Genomic DNA, 18,085 nt, shown 5'->3' on the forward strand with positions numbered 1-18,085 from the left:
TTGGCTAAAGTTTGAACGTCTTCTTGCTCGTTGTCATGGGCTATGTCATGAACGCTATCGTTACCATGGTTGCCTTGAGTATGCCACCATACATTGCTTTTCATTCGCACCTAGCCACAACGTCGACCTTAAGCCTTTTATACCGACGGACAAATTGTGTTTTACGGTGCATTTAAGCTTGTGGACGAGACGCACTGCTTTGCTGACGGCAAGTGGTGACAACCGCAGCACGTGCAATGCATGGCCTCCGAGATCGCACATGAGCCCCTCCATGTTTTACACCTGCGGTTCTTTGGCGGTCGGTGCCCTTCACGGAGGAAGGAAACTAAGGAGAGGCCCTGACGTCACTCTTTGTGAAGCAAAAGTGAAGCCGGAATCTGGCGTTGCTCATGGCGATGCTCCGCCTTTTGGGCCACCCTCCTCGCTTGTTTACATCTTTCGCGAAACCACGCCGCGCTGCGCGTGGTGTCGCGCGCTCGCGCAACATCTGGCAGAGCACGGTGCAGGTAACACAGCGCAACAAGACACGGTGACTAACGCAAACCCGCCCACTCAGCGCCTTTGCCACGGCCCAAAACCTACCAGAGCAACACGTGTGAGCGCTCAAAACCATAACAACGCCGCCATTGTGGCCCAAAAGGCGTGGCCATACAACAAAAAAATAAAAAAGCAGCAAAAAAATGAGAACCTACTACGTCATTTCCGCCACACTTTTTTCCTAGCGCGCGGAGGGGGTAGGGCCTCTCCTTAGTTTCCTTCCTCCGTGGTGCCCTTGATTTACCGGATTGTGAAAGTCCTCTGATAGCTTACGAGCTACTCCACTAAAAGTTTAATGTTGTGTCACGTTAGCAAGCTGCTCTCGACGGTGCTGCAGCTCGTCCGACGTCTGCTCCAATCGCTCCCGCTTCATAAGGCCATTCATTGGGCGAGCGTTTTGATTTCGACAAATCTCATCAAAACAACAAGTAAATGTGTGCCAGCAAATCACACTTATATAAGGCAAAGTAAACATTGTGTACACTGCAAAACTACAAATCATTTCTATCGCTTGTAGCATCTTCATTTTCGTCTAGACGCTGCCCATCACGTCAACACCGTAGCAGATGAACATAAACGAAAATTTAAATCAGTTTCATGCGCACAACAGTCATAAAAAGGCAATAACAAGCAGGGATCGATGCAATGTAAAAAAAAAAAGAAGAGGGCAAAAAGAAAAAAAGCAGCTACAACAGGCGTTACGACTCGAGTCCTCATCAAGATGGCTGGACATGAAGCCTGCTTTGTCGCCTGCTTTCTTCCCTGAAGTCTTAAGCTGAACCTGAATTGAGTGTCGATAGATAAGTGCGTTACAACGCATACTCAAAATATAATACTTCCGCATCGCTTTCCCACCTGTTTCAGTACCGCGAGCAATATGGCGGCAACGCAATATTTTCGCTCCTTTTGAGTTTTAATATGAAACTCTATGTTTTGACCAATGGACTGTTTTGACTTTCGACTCCCCAGGCAAGCGAAACTTTAGCAGCTTTGGTTTCAATTTTAAATCGTTGTCATATTTAGTATTATTATTATTATTATTCTAAATGCATTTTTCATCTTAAAGAAGGTGGTCTTGTTCTTGTTTCTGTTTTATTCTTTTCCGTGGCTCGCATTCTCCCTGCTGGTTTCTTCCACTAAGCAAAACCGTTGTAAGGTTTGTGCTAGGAAGGGCTTATTGCGCCCTTAATTTTCTTTTTAAAGGCCCTGCAACTTACTTACTGCAGTAATAATTTTGTCAAGTACACGTCGCTCTTTACATATACCTATCTGTTCGGCGCTGACAGTGAGGCCGTTGTGGCGCGGATAGCATTGAAGCACGCAGAAGTCGCCCGTGCTCAAGCATGCCCCAGGGATCAAGAAAGGTGCCTTTCAGCGCGAAGCAAAAAAAGATCCAACTGCAGCAAAAACGTGAACGCAAGAAGCTAGGTAATACAAGCCGTGTGAATTGCAGGTATGTGGGGTTTTTGTTGAGCGCGTACGTTGTCCATTTCAGAGCATGAGGGTGGCGGAGCTTCAAAGCCGCAACCTGCGGCACATGTTGCTGCAGTTCAAGAAGAAAAGCGTTCTTTGGGTGAAGTGATACGCATTAATGCCGAAGGAGATCTTGGGCAGCGATCCAGCCGGTACGTACATACTTTTGTTTTTGTCTGTCATTCCTGATTGCACCATATGGATTTTTGCGGCCAAGTGAACTCTGGGAGTTGTTTTTGTGGCTCTAAAATGGCATGCAAGAGACAGGCTGACCTGTGGCCCGCAAAGTGAACAGACTTACGTGTGATAACCTTTCTTGTGGCATTCGTAAATATGCCCATACACTCTGCTAGTGTGCACGCTGTGCATGTAACTGTATGTGTAAAAGTAAAGGTAAGACATTAAGTTAAAGATTATTGATGTGCGCTTACAGCAGTGTAGTAGTAACATATTCATAACTTTCAACACAGTCATGTCATTAAGTTGTACACTGTGTGCACCTTTCTATGACAGGAAAATTGGCGCCTACTACTTCTGAGAACAGCAAATAATGCAGTATTAAAAGGGACTCATTCAACATTAGAAGTATCATTATCAAGCTCTGATGCTGTTGGATATGCATGTTGCTTGATACATCTGTACATTTGAATACCCGTGACCAAGTGTCAGTAGCAGATGATGCCAGGAACATACTGTAACTTGTGAAAAGGAAAATTTTCAGCCGCCTGACTAGCACAAAGCTACAAAACAAACCCATACGGGTTTCTCGGAAATTTTTGCTGTTGAAGAAAAATTCGTTCTGGTCCAGGGATCGAATGCAGGACCACCTTTCCAGGGCCATTTTAGGTAACCAAAAGGCTAGCAGATTGCAGCGCAAGGGCTAATTAATAAAAAACTTGAAGCACAGGGACTCTGAATATGGCAAATCAGTCCTGTGAGAACCCGCAAGGTGGAGGAAGGTTCAGGAAAGTAAAAATTGTCATCCACCTGACTGTAGCATGACACTATAAAGGAGACACATACTGGTTTTTCAGAAAGAAAGCTTTGCAGTTGAAGAAAAATTTGTCTTGGTCGATGATCGAACTTGGGACCAACACCTTTCTAAGGCTGTCTTCCATCTGAGCAAATCGGGAGGCTAGCAGATCAGAGCGTGAGGGTGAAATAATCAGCAAGTCAAAGCACAGAGGCACTAAGTATGGCAAATGAGTTTTACGGAAGTCCGCAAGGTAGAGGAAGGTTCTTAAAAAGGAAAATTGTAATCCACCCAACTGTAGCACAAAGCTACAAAGAAAGCCCATGCAGTTTTCTTGGAAAGAACGCAGCTGAAGAAAAAAAAATTCTTCCTGGTCCAGGGATTAACCTGGTACCAACACCTTTTTGCCTTTCGTTTTATTTGTGGCTTTGTGCTGCAGTCTCTGTGAGCTGATATGTCATATAGTGATGCACTATTTTTGCATACAGGCATAAACTAGACTTCTAAATTCCAGTTTGCAAGCTACTGGGGCATCATTTTTTTTTTCATGTTTGCTGTGGTTTAAAAAGATTTACTAGTATGTAGGCATATGATTTCTTTATTGCTTTCATTTTGTTAAAGGGACACTAAAGCAAAACAATAAATAAATTTACACTGATAAAGCATTGTTTGAGAACTCTGTTGTCATTTATTTCACGATAATAAGTTGATTATGGTAAAAGAAAATGAAGATCAAAGTTTAGTTTTTTTTTTTTATTTTGTGCCAAAACTGCTAAGCCAGTAAGTCAGTGTGATGTCATGGATTTCAAAGTGTTTTTACTATTTGGACAGCGTTGGCTCAGTAAAAGCCCCCAAGACTTGCCATGTCAGTAGACTGTAGGCTGGTGCGGGAACTCCAAGGTGGTGTCGCCACCCGTCTTTCGTTTTTATGCCTTTTCTGGCTTACTGAGCATCTTCTCGCGGTATGAATGGTGTTTTTGGTATTGTAGGAGGGTAATTTACAGATACAGGTGAAATCATTTTTATCTTTAGTGTCCCTTTAAAATGCATGTACCATTGTGCTTGGCTTTGAATGCTTCAGCAGTAGCAGCACCTAAATTGTCATTTTTCTTTTCCAGTGTGTTTCGCTACTGCCTGCAATTTCGTAGAGAGACTCCACAGGAACTCGAAAAGCGTAAGAGGAGAGCACGGGAGCCATACACTCCTCTAGATGAGGTAGGAACAGGTGATGCAGATTCCATCACTCCTGGCTGTTGCTCAACAAATGTTAAATTCAAAAGCATACGTTAAGCTGGTTTCATCTCAATGCAATATTCTTTCTGGTTTCGTGGTACTATTTCCAACTTGTAAGTCTTGGCCCAAGCATATACATAAAGCTTGAAAAACAGGAGTCCTCAGTTGCCACGAGGCTATACTTAAGGAGTAGTTGCAGCGTTATGACATCGTCAGGCAATATGCAATCTGTGTCTGTAAGTGCATGCTTGCGTTAAAATGTGGCACACAGCACTATGAAATAATATGTATATGAGGGAGAACTTATCTGTAGCATTTAACGAGGGAATATGACTAAGCAGATTGCTTAGACTATTTTCATTATTTTTGTCATCAATCAGAGGTTGCCAAGAAGCATAGAAGTAGCTTTGTGGATCTTTAAGCCCTTTCTTGCTTGCTTGCTTGCTTAGTAATTGCCTTGCTTGCTTGCTTGCTTGCTTGCTTGCTTGCTTGCTTGTTTTCTTAGTAATTGCCTTGCTTAGTAACTCAGGGGACCAGCTGCAATGCATGTTCACTGACCTGGAGAGGCAAAGCCGAAGGGTGGGTCTAAAAATTAATTTGCAGAAAACTAAAGTAATGTTTAACAGTCTTGGAAGAGAACAGCAGTTTACGATAGGTAGTGAGGCACTGGAAGTGGTAAGGGAATACATCTACTTAGGACAGGTAGTGACTGCGGATCCGGATCATGAGACTGAAATAATCAGAAGAATTAGAATGGGCTGGGGGTGCGTTTGGCAGGCATTCTCAGATCATGAACAGCAGGTTGCCATTATCCCTTAAGAGAAAAGTTTATAACCAGCTGTGTCTTAACAGTACTCTCGTACAGGGCAGAAACCTGGAGGCTTACGAAAAGGGTTCTACTTAAATTGAGGATGACACAACGAGCTATGGAAAGAAGAATGATAGGTGTAACGTTAAGGGATAAGAAAAGAACTGATTGGGTGAGGGAACAAACGCGAGTTAATGATATCTTAGTTGAAATCAAGAAAAAGAAATAGGCATGGGCAGGACACGTAATGAGGAGGGAAGATAACCGATCGTCATTAAGAGTTACGGAATGGATTCCAAGGGAAGGGAAGCATAGCAGAGGGCGGCAGAAAGTTAGGTGGGCGGATGAGATTAAGAAATTTGCAGGGACAACATGGCCAAATTAGTACATGACCGGGGTAGTTGGAGAAGTATGGGAGAGGCCTTTGCCCTGCAGTGGGCGTACCAGGCTGCTGCTGCTGCTGCTGCTGCTGCTGCTGCTGCTGCTGATGATGATGATGATGAAGCCCTTTCAGTTACTTTGTTAAAGGGGCCATGTAACATCTTTAATGAAAGGTACAGAATATGTCGAGTATTAATGGTCATCTCCTAATGAACCTTATTTAACAAAGTGTTTTTGAATGTTCATTATAAGAACAGAGTTATCAGCAATCGATGCTGCTGCCATGCCCTCACAACTTTCCCCCTTCTTTTCATTATTCAAATGCACTCCAAATTGGGCTGCCTGCCGTGCTTATTGTGCTAAGAATTTGTATCATCTGACCTCGAGCAGATTTCCCACCATGTAACACCCTCTTGTCATATTATCCAACCTCATAGCCGGTAGTGTAGGCACATTGGTAAAGTACGTAATGTCCCTTATCCCTTTTGAAACATTGTAGTTACTTGAAGCGCCACAGGAAAAATTGTTTACTTTTGATGTTCACTAAATAATGAACACATTGCTTCTTGCGGTTTCTTCATGTGGTCTGCGTTGTTCACTAATGTCCTCTTGCGGCGGTCTGTGTGAAGGCAGCATCGGTCCAAGCCAAGCAAATGTTCATGCCCGAGCGGCTCATCGACTGTTCGTCTGCTTCCGGGCCACTTGGGTTGGTTTGGAGTGTCCTGCCAAGTCGCAACATGCTTTTCTTTGGTGGTGTTTTTCTTGGCTGGTTGTTCAAGCCTGCACACAGTGTTGATTGATGTGCCCTCGTCACTGACTGAGTTTGTCTCTGCAGTGTGTTTGCAGAGCTGTTCCCACTTCTACAGGTGTCGCCTTGTTGCCTTTGCCAGTTTGTCTCGGTGTTTGGTGCAGTCGCTGAGTGCAAGGATTTCAGGCATGGTGTGTGACTGGAGAGCTGTAGGTAGTCCCTGGCATTCCTAGAGAATGTGTGTTAATGTCTCCTTCAGGGTGCTGCACAGGCGACACATTAGCTTTGACTCAGACAATTCGTGTTGCCGCTGCTTTGTCAGAAGGGAACCTATCCTGGTCAGAAAGAGGGGAGTGCTTGCTTCATTCCCTCTGTAGTATAGCTCCTGTGCAGGTTCTTCCTTCCGCTGGTGGTACAGCGATAAGCTTTTCTTCTTTTTGACTGCTTTAATCCAGGTCTCCATGCTGGATTTGGTGATGTCTTCTGTCGTCACTTTGCGCCACATCGCCTCCTTTATTGGTTTTTGTGCTCATAGTTCCCGCCATACTTCTTTTCGAAGCTCTCTAACCCTTTTTATCCATTGTAGCTTGTGCTGGGGCATGAATTTCAGCCTTCCTGCGTACTGAGTTTTTGATCTTGCCTCTCTGGTTTGGAATGGAGACCAGCCAGTTTCTCCCAATTACAGCTGCATTGGCTGTTGTACAGTTGCCCCCGAGTAGCCATCGTCCCAGCTTGTGCTGGTGTCTTTTAAGACATTTCATCACTTGTGCTGCATATGCAAGGGCATTCTCCACCACCAGATGGTGCCACTGCCTTATCCGACATAATTTCCTTTAGTGCTTCTGGAGGGTGTTACCTAGTTGTGATGTTCAGAGGAAACCATATAAGAGCCACCATGTTCACTCCTGCATATGAGTAAGAAAATAAAGTGGCAGAGCTGAAAAGTTACTTTCAAGATAAATTCTGGGCTACCAGCTGCATGTACAGGAATAATAATTAGGCACAGATGTTCTTGACAGTACTGTCTACTGACAAAAGAAACCTATTTACCAAGTTCCTAAAGTGTTGTGGGGCTCCTTTAAAGGGATCCTGAACTACCCCTCAGGCTTGGTAGCATACGCTGCTGTGAATATCTCAGCCAAATTTTGCAGTCTTGCACTGTGCGTGGAGCTTGCAAGTGGAAAGTGAAGTCACCTTTCTCTTAAACGCTCACTTTTCAACAGAAGCCTGCTCGTCACTCTTTTCAGGATGCTTTGTTTCGTAATATAGCAGATTCCCATATGTGGCTGCTATTGGCCAGTAGCTGACATCAATCAAGAAGGGTGCTTGGATCATTGCGCTTCTTCATACTGTTGCTTTGTATATTTATTGACGCATTTTAATAAACAGGCTGAAGTAAGCGAAAACTGCTTTCAAGTTTCTATAATAATTACATACTTCCTCAAGAAGCCAACTATCGTCTGCTCACGCTCAGCCGCCTACGTAGGAATTCAACTTTGGCCATCCTGCTAATCGGTGAATGCTCAACAAGCCTCGAACTATGTGAAACTTAAGGTCAGACCACACGCACGCTTGCCAGCGCGTGCTCACTTCTGGCCGCTCCTGGTTAGATGCCCTGGCAGACTTCACTTCGTATTGAGCTATTGATATCGCTTCAATATATGCAAGTTGGATGTGGCTCCTATCTTTTTATCAAGCTGGTGCAGGAAAATGTTGGTCCACTCTATATAGCACAGCCTGACTGGAGCATATGAGCGCGAGCACAGACTCAAGCCCTGTCATGCACAAAGCAAAGGCAGCGCGTATGCATTGCAGTTGCATGTAGCTGCAGTCTGCTACATAGCTTAGAGACCGCGGCCATTGCGGTGAGCCGCGACCCGCGATGAGTCCGCAGGCTGAGCACACTGTGGCTCGCTGAGGACAACCGCATTTGGCTTATGTTTGGTGTGTCATAGGTGCTGTAGTCCGAAGTAGTCGCGTCTACGTCAACATCTAAAATCAAATTTGAACTGCGCACCCCAGTGACTTTCAGTAGGTGGAGCGTGCTGGGCATGCCCCGCTCTGCCGTAACCTTCGCAGTGCAAGGCATTGAAGATAGAGCGGAAGCTCTGCAAAGGGGGGTGTTTCATTGCCCATAACTGTGCTTCTGCTGAATGCATTAAAAATTTTGACTCGGAAGTATTTCTGAAATAGCGTATTTTAACCTCAAATGCATTTCTCCACTTCAATAAAATGGGGTTCAGGGACCCTTTAACAAGAAAACATGCATACACTACATCAATATCTACAAGTTTTTTGTTTAAATCTTTTCTACACTACATAACAAGCACATTGTATCAGCATGCAAGAGTAAATAAAGCTTAAAGACCCTGTTTATTTTTGAAAAAACTGCACAAGGCAGAATGTTAATCAAGTTTGCTACTCAGTGAAATCACACTTCCTGTGATGTCTGGGGGCAAAACTGTTATTGACGTCTTTAAAAATCGCATGCCAGAACAGTTGGAATTAAATTGGTTTTTATAATCAGGATACCGATTAGAAGAGACTAATAGGATGAATTATGGACCATCTAAATGTTTCTTGAATTCAGACTTCACACGATGCATCTTCCTGTGCATTCATACTTTGGTGTTAGTACGGTAATTTTACCAATGCGATCACATTGGAGATACATAGCTTTGCATAGAAGTTGGTGTAAGAAAGCAAACTTGAGGGTATATACTTTCTAAAGGTCTTCACATAATTACATGCCATCAAAACTGCTTTTGTTGCATCTCACCTGCTCATATGTGGCATTTGCAAAAGTTACGAGCTTGAGTGCGAACTTTTTCACAAGTCCCCGCAGGGGCATCTGCTTCGGCAGGCGTTTGGTGTATTGCAACACCACGTACTTGAGCGCATGAGGGTGTGCCCCTCCCATGTGTAGCCATCTGCAGCTTAGCCATGTCTGGGTAAAAGAGGATCCTGGGGATTAAGCTGACGCCAGGTGTTTGGACCGTTAAGGCTCCCTGGCGGAGCCAACACACCTCTTCGGCCTCTGCTTCACACAGACAGCACATCCAGGCTGACCCACCCTGAGGAAATCAGCAGTCGCCTTTCCCGGTCTCTCTCTCTCTCTTTGGCCTTTCCTGTCTTCTTCTCTCTTCTATATACTTCCATTTGCCCTGGCGACAAGGGTTGTCCCTGTGTGGCTATCTTACCATGGGTACACCATATTTGGTTATAGTAGCGGCGGCGTATGACGGACATTGTGCAGACTTGTACACAAGCTCTGCCACGTCCCCACGTTGGTCTCCATGGTGGGCGATCGGTGCTATTGCCAAACATATACATTTCCTTATGGTAGCACAAACTTCTTTTGTCTATTGTCGGTCTCTGTAAAGAGGCCGCACCAAAGCATCGTTCCAGTTCTCCTTTCGCGGCAATGCCGCAGCATTCCCCAAGTGCCATGTAGCCCATAGTGAAGACAACATATCCATGTGGAAGCTTTCACTGTTTATGGTGGCCAAGTGCCTGAAAGACAGAACTGGACCAACGTACAAAGCCTCAATAATGTCTAGTGGGCACCTCCTCCTAGAACTAAATGACAAAGATCTAAGTACAAAAGCTCTCGGAACTTACCAGTATTGGCGATGCAACAGTGACAATTTCAGCCCACAGAACACTAAATACAAGCAGGGGTGTGATATCTGAGGAGGACTTTCTTGGCCTGAGCTGGAGGGTTTCCAGGAAAAAAACCTGACTAAATTTAGTACAAAGAATTGTTCTACTAAACTTAAATAAAAAAATTCCCACAAAACATATTATACTCACCTTTGGAACAAGCGTAATGCCTACCTCTCTGGATGCAGGGTACATAAAAGTAAATGTCAGATCATATATCCCGAACCCCAGCCGATGTTTCGAATGTCAAAGTTTTGGACATGCTTCGCATGTATGTAGAGGACAAACAACCTGTGCTAAATGCAGCTCCAATGGTCACCAATCTGACAGATGGACTTCTTCCCCATACTGCATTAACTGCAAAGACCATCCAGCTTACTCACAGTCTTGCCCTTGCTTGAAAAAAAAAAAGAAGGAAGTCATTGCACCAACTCTTAAAGAAAAAAATCTCGTTCTTTGAAACAAGAAAGCTTTCGAGAAGAAGTTATGCCGTTGTGACGCAGGCAGGGGCAGAGTCACAGAGTGCGTGGGCTCGTAGAGTCCTCCGAGCCCACGCACAGTGGTCCTGCAGTGACCCCTCCCGCTGCCTTGGTGGAAGCGGCCAATGCTGCTCCATCCTCTTCGAAAGACATGCAAACACCAGTCCCACAGGGCCCTAAAGTCAACCGAAACCCCAAGGCCAGGGACATATGTCCTGGTGCCCAACTCTCGGTCCTCCAGCGCCTCAGAAAGAGCGATGGACATTGATGCAAAACCCCGGTGTTGTCGACGGCAAAGAGAGACAAAGTCCCAATAACCACGTTAAACAAGAAAGCGATAACCTAAAGGTTATCGCTCCTTTGTATTAGTCATCTTTAGATCTATGTCACCTAACAACTTTCTTATCTCTCATTCGCTCGTAATTTCATTTTTTCACCTTTCAGTTTCAAAATGGCTTTTATTATCCACCGGAACTGCAAAGAACTCTTATACAACTTAGGTGACATCCAAGGCATGCTAAGTAACTTCTCTCCTGTAGCCTTGTGCTTACAGGAAACAAACCTAGGTGAAAAATAAAAATTTTCTTAAAGGCTGCACTGTGGTAAGGTGTGACCGTACTCAGGTGAGCTGGCTTTCAGGTGGTGTAGCCATTGTTTTGCTAGGCAGTATGGTAGCTAGAGAAGTTGCCATTAGCAATCACATAGAAGCCATTGTTGTCTCCATTTTAGCACACAAAACCATCACCATTTGTTCACTATACATTCCACCGTATTCACATTTTACTGTAAGATCTAGAGTTAATCTTAAACCAGCTACCTAAACCTTTTTTAATTGAAGGTGATTTTAACACCCACAACACGATGCGAGGTAGCAAAACAACCAACACCAGGGGACAAACACTTCAAGATTTTATCCTAGCAAATGACATGTGCCTTTTAAACACTGGTGCTGCAACCTACTGGTCCCAAAGCATAGAAGCTATGAGCTGTCTAGATCTGGCGCTGTGCTCTCCATCTCTCTTTAGCAATTTTCAGTGGAGTGTTATTGATAATCCCTATGGTAGTATGGTATGGCCTGCTATCATTAAAAAAACATCTCCTTTCCTTACCATAACATCGAGATCACCCAGTTGGAAACTCCGTCTAGCAGACTGGCCTCTCTTCACTGAAAAGGCCAGTGTAGATGACATATCAGTTGACTTAACTATAGATGAAATGAATGAAGATTACTGCTTGTACACTTGCTGCAGCAGAACAAACAATCCCACAATCCTCTGGCTTCTTAGAAAAGAAATTAACACCCTGGTGGACAAATGAATGTACAGAAACTAAAAAACTATAAGAAAAAGCAAGGGGGTATGTTTTGGCGATACCCCCAACACAAAATAACCTCCTCTCTTTAAAAAAAAAGCAAAAGCCAGGTACACACGTGGGCAAACTAAAAGACAGTATTGGAAAATATATGTTTTGTCCATAAATAGCTTGATAACATCCAAAAGAATGCGGGATCAGCTTTGTAAGCTTAGAGGGGACTATACTCCTTACACCCGCCTTGGTTGCTTAGTGGCTATGGTGTTTGGCTGCTAAGCACGAGGTTGCGGGATCGAATCCCAGCCACGGCGGCTGCATTTTGATGGGGGTGAAATGCGCAAGCACCCATGTACTTAGATTTAAGTGCATGTTAAAGAACTCCAGGTGGTCCAAATTTCTGGAGTCCCCCACCACGACGTGCCTCATCAGATGGTGGTTTTGGCACGTAAAACCCCATAATTTAAATTTTTAATTTTTGGACTCCTTGCATGATCCCCATCTCTCACCCCCAGGCACACAAACAAACTTAGAATAACAAGCAGACATATTAGGGCAGCATTTCCATGACATATCAAGCTCTTTTCATGACATTCTGCTATATTTAAAAAATATAAACAGTCAACAGAAAAGCAAAATCTACTGACAACAGGAAGTTCCAAGAGATCACATAAAGCCCCCTTAACACTCCTAGAAATCAACAGAGTACTTACTACTGGGAAAAAAACAGCACCCAGTCCAGACAGAGTGCATACACAATGCTCGCTCACCTACCGCTAAAGCAGTGGAGACCATGCTTCGTTTCTTCAATGTAATCTGGGAAACGGGAAAAATGCCAAATGAGTTGAAGAAAGCCATTATAATCCCTTTTTTGAAAGCTCAAAAGCATCCTACCTCAGCAACCAGCTACAGACCTATAGCACTCACAAGCTGGTGCTGCAAAATCATATGAAACCATTATAAACATAAGTTTGACATACGTCCTTGAAACCGAGAACCTGCTGGACAACCACCAGTGTGTGTACAAAAAAAATTGCTCTACAACAGATCATCTAGTCCGGTTAGAACACTAGATATGTGCTGCCTTTCTACACAATGCTGTCTCGGAGTTTTCTTTGACCAAGAAAAGGCGTATGACACAACATGGAGGTTAGGCAGTTTGAGGGACTTAGCGCATTTAGGGATCCGCGGTAAAATGCTCAAATGTCTAGCCAATTTAATGTCCGACTGAACATTTTATGTGCATTTAGGGATGGTGCTGTCATGCGTATTCATTCAGGAAAATGGTGTGCCACAAAGATGTGTATTAGCACAACACTGTGGTGAAAATGAACTCGTAAATAATGTAATTCCATCCTTTGTAGTGCACTCATTATATGTGGATAATCTACATATTGCATGTCATTCATCAAACTTGTCAACCTGCAAATGGCAAACTCAAATTGCATTAAACAAACTCGCGCAAGGGGCATCTGAAAGCGCATTTCGTTTCTCAACTGAAAAAACTATTAGTGTTGTCATTTCGCAAAACAGACCTACAACCAGATCCCATCCTTAAGCTACAGGAAGCCGCACTGTCGGTAAAACAAGAACAAAAGTTCCTGGGTGTTCTGTATGATAAAAAAAAAATTCACCAGCCCTTCCACTCTATGAAGAAGGACGACCAGCGATGCTGTGGTGTGTTCCGCCTCAAACAACACATCTATCTATATATTATTATTATTATTATTATTATTATTATTATTATTATTATTATTATTATTATTATTATTAAGTCGCCTAGGTGACTGATGTAACCACAACACACAACACCCACTAGAGGTAACAGTGTGTACAGTTGAGCTCGCTTATAATGAACCTGAGCCTTACGTGGCTTCTATTCATTGTACCCCGAAGTTCGCAGTAAGTGGACGACAACTTAAAAAGAAAAAAAAAATTGGCTAGTCAAAACGCAAAATTTATTTCTTTACAAAGAAGTTCGTGATGCTCATCTGTTTCCGCAGTGCAGATCCGATGAGGGCAGTCTCCAGTTTATTTAAAGCAGAAGCGTGCTCTTCGCCGAGGCCCTTGGCATAGACAAGTTGCCTGAGGCTCTCTATGTAGCCCATTGCTACAGACACGCTTATGGGTGCTGGCTCCGAAGTTTCATCGTCATCCAATTCCTCCACGTCACTCTCCGCCCACACTTCGCAAGCGATGCCCTTGTCCGTGCACGGTTCCACAATATCCGCATCTTCATCAGCAGAAATAAAGTCATCCCGACCACTGTCGTAGCCCCCCGTGTCGGAGTCGATGCGCTACCACAATTCGCCGCCGGACCGATCATCTTCGGAAGCGTCAGGCTTGGCATCAGGCACTGTTAGTGAAGCTGGCCTTGTGGAAACAGTTCCACACTCAAGTGGCCGTCACCTCCGCCCGGCCGAATACAGTGAATATAGCTGAATACGGCTGAATACAGTGAAACTCGCAGTGACAAGTTGGCGGCAGGGCGGTCAACAGCGATGAGCAAGTGCTCCACAATTAATGGGGCGCTCATACAATGCCTTATATGTGCCTATTATGCCTAAGTCAAGTGGCTGCACTTTCAATGTGGTATTTGGCGGCAGGAAAAGTAGAGTAACTGTGGTCAGAGAAGTTCGCACATTGTACACTGAGCAGTTGTCAAGCACGAGCAGCACGCGCCTTCCTTGCCTCTGTATGTCGCAGTCAAACTCGCCCAGCCACTCTGTGAATAGATTGCACATCATCCACGCCTTTTTTTAGTATTGTGCCTGTCGTGCACACATACACAGCTCCGAAAGCAATGCAGCTTTGTTTTTCCAATTACAATGGGCACGCAGCGGTCGCTGCCGTCCATATTAGTACACATAAGTACTGTAATGTGCACTTTACTGTGCTTGCTGCCAGCACACCAGTCGCCTTTCATGGCGTGCGTCTTGTCCGGCAGCATCTGATAAAATAATGGAGGTTCATCAGTGTTATACGCGTCCTGCTCCGTGTAGCTTGCTGTAATGGCTTGGTTTCTTGCAAGCCAAGTGGCAACGCCTTGGTCACTTACCAAAGCCGCCTCGCCGACAATCGATTTATAAACAGTCCCGTGCTGCACTTTGAATTGATGTATCCAGCCATTGCCTGGGAAAATCTATCAGGAATGCAAAGCTTTTGGCTTTGCCCAGCATCATTGGTCCACGTATCAGAATGTTGTGAGCCCGTGCATCGGCGAAACACTTAAGCAGCGCGTCCTCTACGTCCGCATAGGTGACCTTCCGCAGGCGCTTTCTGTTTGTCGATTCAGCGGCAGAGCTGGTGATCTTTTTCTTGTTTTTTAGAGTTGTCGAGATGGTTGATTTAGGCATGTTGTACTTCACCAACTCGCAGTCTTTAGCACCTTGAGACACTCCCTTCAAAATTTCTCGCTTCGTTGCCATGTTCAGCACTTTTCATTTCGTGACTGCCGCAGGCATGGCATTCCCGTCCACCACCCTGAATTACAACTCAGGCCCGACTAGAATGACGCGAGGAAGCATGGAGACTAGTGTGGAGAGGTATTCTTCGCCCCTGGTAACGGCCAGAAAACAAAACTGCTGAATTTTAGCCGGCGCAGTAGTGCACGCACCGAGACGGTGAGAGTATTGCGAGAAAGAGTGAGGAGAGACAAATCGAGTGCCGAGGACAGTTGAGAGGGTGATCTTGGAAGCCACACGCCAACACTCGTGGGCAGCGTGCGACGGCGGAGAGAGGGTAGAGGGGCACGAAACAGATAGTTCGCCTCCGAGGAGGCTTGGGAAAACAGACCATGCGCGCAAAGGAGTCGGAGGTCGGCGTTATTCCACATCGTGGCAACAGGTTTATGCTATCTGTTCACTGTAACCGATCAGCAGGGCTCAAAGACGTTCGTTATAGGTGCTATTTCATGCCATTGAAATAATGTACATTTTGATGGTTGCATGGCTCTCGTTCGTTTTAAGCAAAAGTTCGTCTTGAGTGGAGCCGTTATATGTGGGCTTGACTGTATAGGGCACAGGTGGCCGTTAAACCAAGCTAGACGCGAGCGGTAATATGCGTTGACCGGGGCGCAGTCAAAGGAGTGCACGAAACAAAACGTGTTTGTTTATAATTAGCGATTGAGCATAATTTCTAGTTAATTAGCTGAATGAAACTTGGAAGGACTAGAGTTTTATTCTAGCAGCCAAACATGGGGCTTCTCCGTTTCCCTCCCCTAGAACCCCATGTATTGACAGCAGATGGGAATTCCACAATATTTACTACTTCACTGTGATGCTCAGTTGGACACAGACAGAGCTAAATAAGTTCAACAGATTCATTAAAACACTTGTCAAAACAACCGTGGGGTTACCGATTAACAAGCCGGATGATGAATTAATGAAACTGGGGCTTCAAAACACAATAGCCGAGATAATTGAAGCTCAGCAAATTGCTGACAGAGAGAGGCTCTTTGGAACAAGGTCAGGTAGACCAGTACTCGAAAAGGTATGGTGGTGCCCAACCGAATCCAAAATTTTAGGTGATGACACAGTAGAACTAAATATAGCATAAAAGAGATAATCAAGACGACTTCTTTCCTCAGAAATATGCACCCGGTGCACAACCTGGAAAGATGAAAGGCAAGGGCCAAAGCTCTCTTGCATGAGATAGAACACGACAGAGCACATGTGCCTTTTGTGGATGCTGCATGGGTCAGAGGAAAGAAAGCCTTCACGGCAGTAGTAGTAGATGCAGTTGGTCTCACTCGGGATGCTATTACAATCATGACTAAAGACACAACAGTCGCAGAACAAGTAACGATACCATTGGCTTTAAGGAATAATAAATGGATGCGAATTTGCAGTGACTCTAAATTAAGTGACTCTGTTAGACACTTTACCAAAGGCTTTGTAACCAAAAGGGCTGCCCAGCTATCAGTGAGATGGACAGCCAAGGGATCGAAATCTGCCGGTTTCCTGCACATATGGGGTCTGTTGATCCATCTCCGAAGAATTTAAGCAAGATGGCTAACGCAGCTGCACGAGCGAGGACTTACTATCTGTGCACTATGCGACCAGGACCATAACAATATACAGGAGGAGAACAGGGACCAATTACTTACATATAACGAAATCGCGAAGTATTGCTACATGAACAGAAGGGAATTCCCAGTGCCACACGCTAAGCTCAATAAAGCTCAAGCGGTGGCTCTGAGGTTGTTACAGACAAGAACTTATCCGAGTCCAAACTTTATTAACAAGCCATATCCAGAAAGAGAGCTACCAATCAATTGCGAGGAGTGTAATGGCACCATTACTCTGCATCATATGCTTTGGCAGTGTCCTGTGTCTTTCACAGACTGTGACAAGGACAGAGTCTCGTGGCGATGAGTCCTTCACAGTGGAGTTCTTTTAGATCAAGTGCAGGCCGTCCAGAAGGCCCACGATACGGCGGTAAGGTTAAACCTTATTGTCCCAATGTGGGAGCCGCCTGCATCAGCCTAAGGGTTGATCTTCAGAACCTGAATAAAGTTCATCATACCATACCATACTTTACTGTGAACTACGTAATTATGAAAATTAGATCAAGCTCAGCGTAATGTTAGAGTCATCTTAGCGGTTAATTGTAATATAATTCATTTCGGGATAGTTTCAATAAAACAAGAGTTACAGCCGTTTTCTGTAACCATACTCCTTCCTTAGACTGCCATGTATTCACAGCAGACGGAAATTCTGTAACATTTACAACTTTACTGTGAACTAATTTTGACAAGTAAATGAAACTTGGCGTAATGATAGAGTCGTCATAGCGGCCAATTTCAGTATGATTTTTTTCAAGATATCTACATTGGATTGAGAGCTACAGAGCATTTGCGAGAAACTGGAAAAGAAAATTTTATAGTGTTGATGTGACGTGTAGATGGACGGACATCGACCACTGCTACTGGGTAGCTATATACAATTCTGCTGTAAATGTTGAACTTTCTTGCGTGCATAAATAGTCTTAAAATTGAAGCGACCAATGCACTTAACATCCTCAAAGTCCTGTCCCAGAAACACTGGGGCTCCAATTGTAAATGCCCGCTACACATATATGGCACTTTAGCACATACAGTGCAGCCCACTTATAATGATATCACATATAACATTATATGGGTTATAATGATGAGTTGACTTCAGAGTATCAACTTAGGCATTAGGGCTATGAGAAAAAAAACCAGATATAATGATATTTTATTCACCCATATCGGATATAACGATCAAAGTTCTGCCTTTTGGGCGACGTTTTTCATGCTGAATAATAGAGAAATTTGCTTTGCTAAGTTCCTCTTAACTGAGATAGGGCGAAAAGTCTGCCTATGCGAGTTCGTATCAGCCACCATTACTGCGCAGTGCGTCCCACCAGCGCGCCGATTGCGAAAGCCACCAAGAGCGTCGCAAGTTAGCGCAGCATGCCGCAAGATGGTGCCAGCTGCTTCGCGTCTGCGTCGCCGGCGA

General features: G+C 44.5%; 1 protein-coding gene across 3 annotated transcripts in view; it reads left to right on the top strand.

Annotated features, from left to right (window-relative positions):
- Positions 1-1,302: 1,302 nt before the first annotated feature.
- Ns4 (Nucleostemin 4) overlaps positions 1,303-18,085 on the top strand; it is an 80,086-nt gene continuing 63,303 nt past the window's right edge. The window contains exons 1-4 of one of the 3 annotated variants that reach the window (XM_075700362.1): positions 1,303-1,505; positions 1,831-1,965; positions 2,033-2,162; positions 4,102-4,198. In XM_075700362.1, coding sequence (XP_075556477.1) covers positions 1,478-1,505; positions 1,831-1,965; positions 2,033-2,162; positions 4,102-4,198 — 390 coding nt within the window. In that variant the 5' untranslated portion in view covers positions 1,303-1,477. Of the gene's footprint in view, positions 1,506-1,590; positions 1,966-2,032; positions 2,163-4,101; positions 4,199-18,085 lie in introns of those variants that run through there. The other 2 variants (XM_075700370.1, XM_075700374.1) reach the window with 2 other exon arrangements.

The sequence above is a fragment of the Dermacentor variabilis genome, chromosome 1, assembly GCF_050947875.1.
Source record: "Dermacentor variabilis isolate Ectoservices chromosome 1, ASM5094787v1, whole genome shotgun sequence".
NCBI lineage: Eukaryota > Metazoa > Arthropoda > Arachnida > Ixodida > Ixodidae > Dermacentor > Dermacentor variabilis.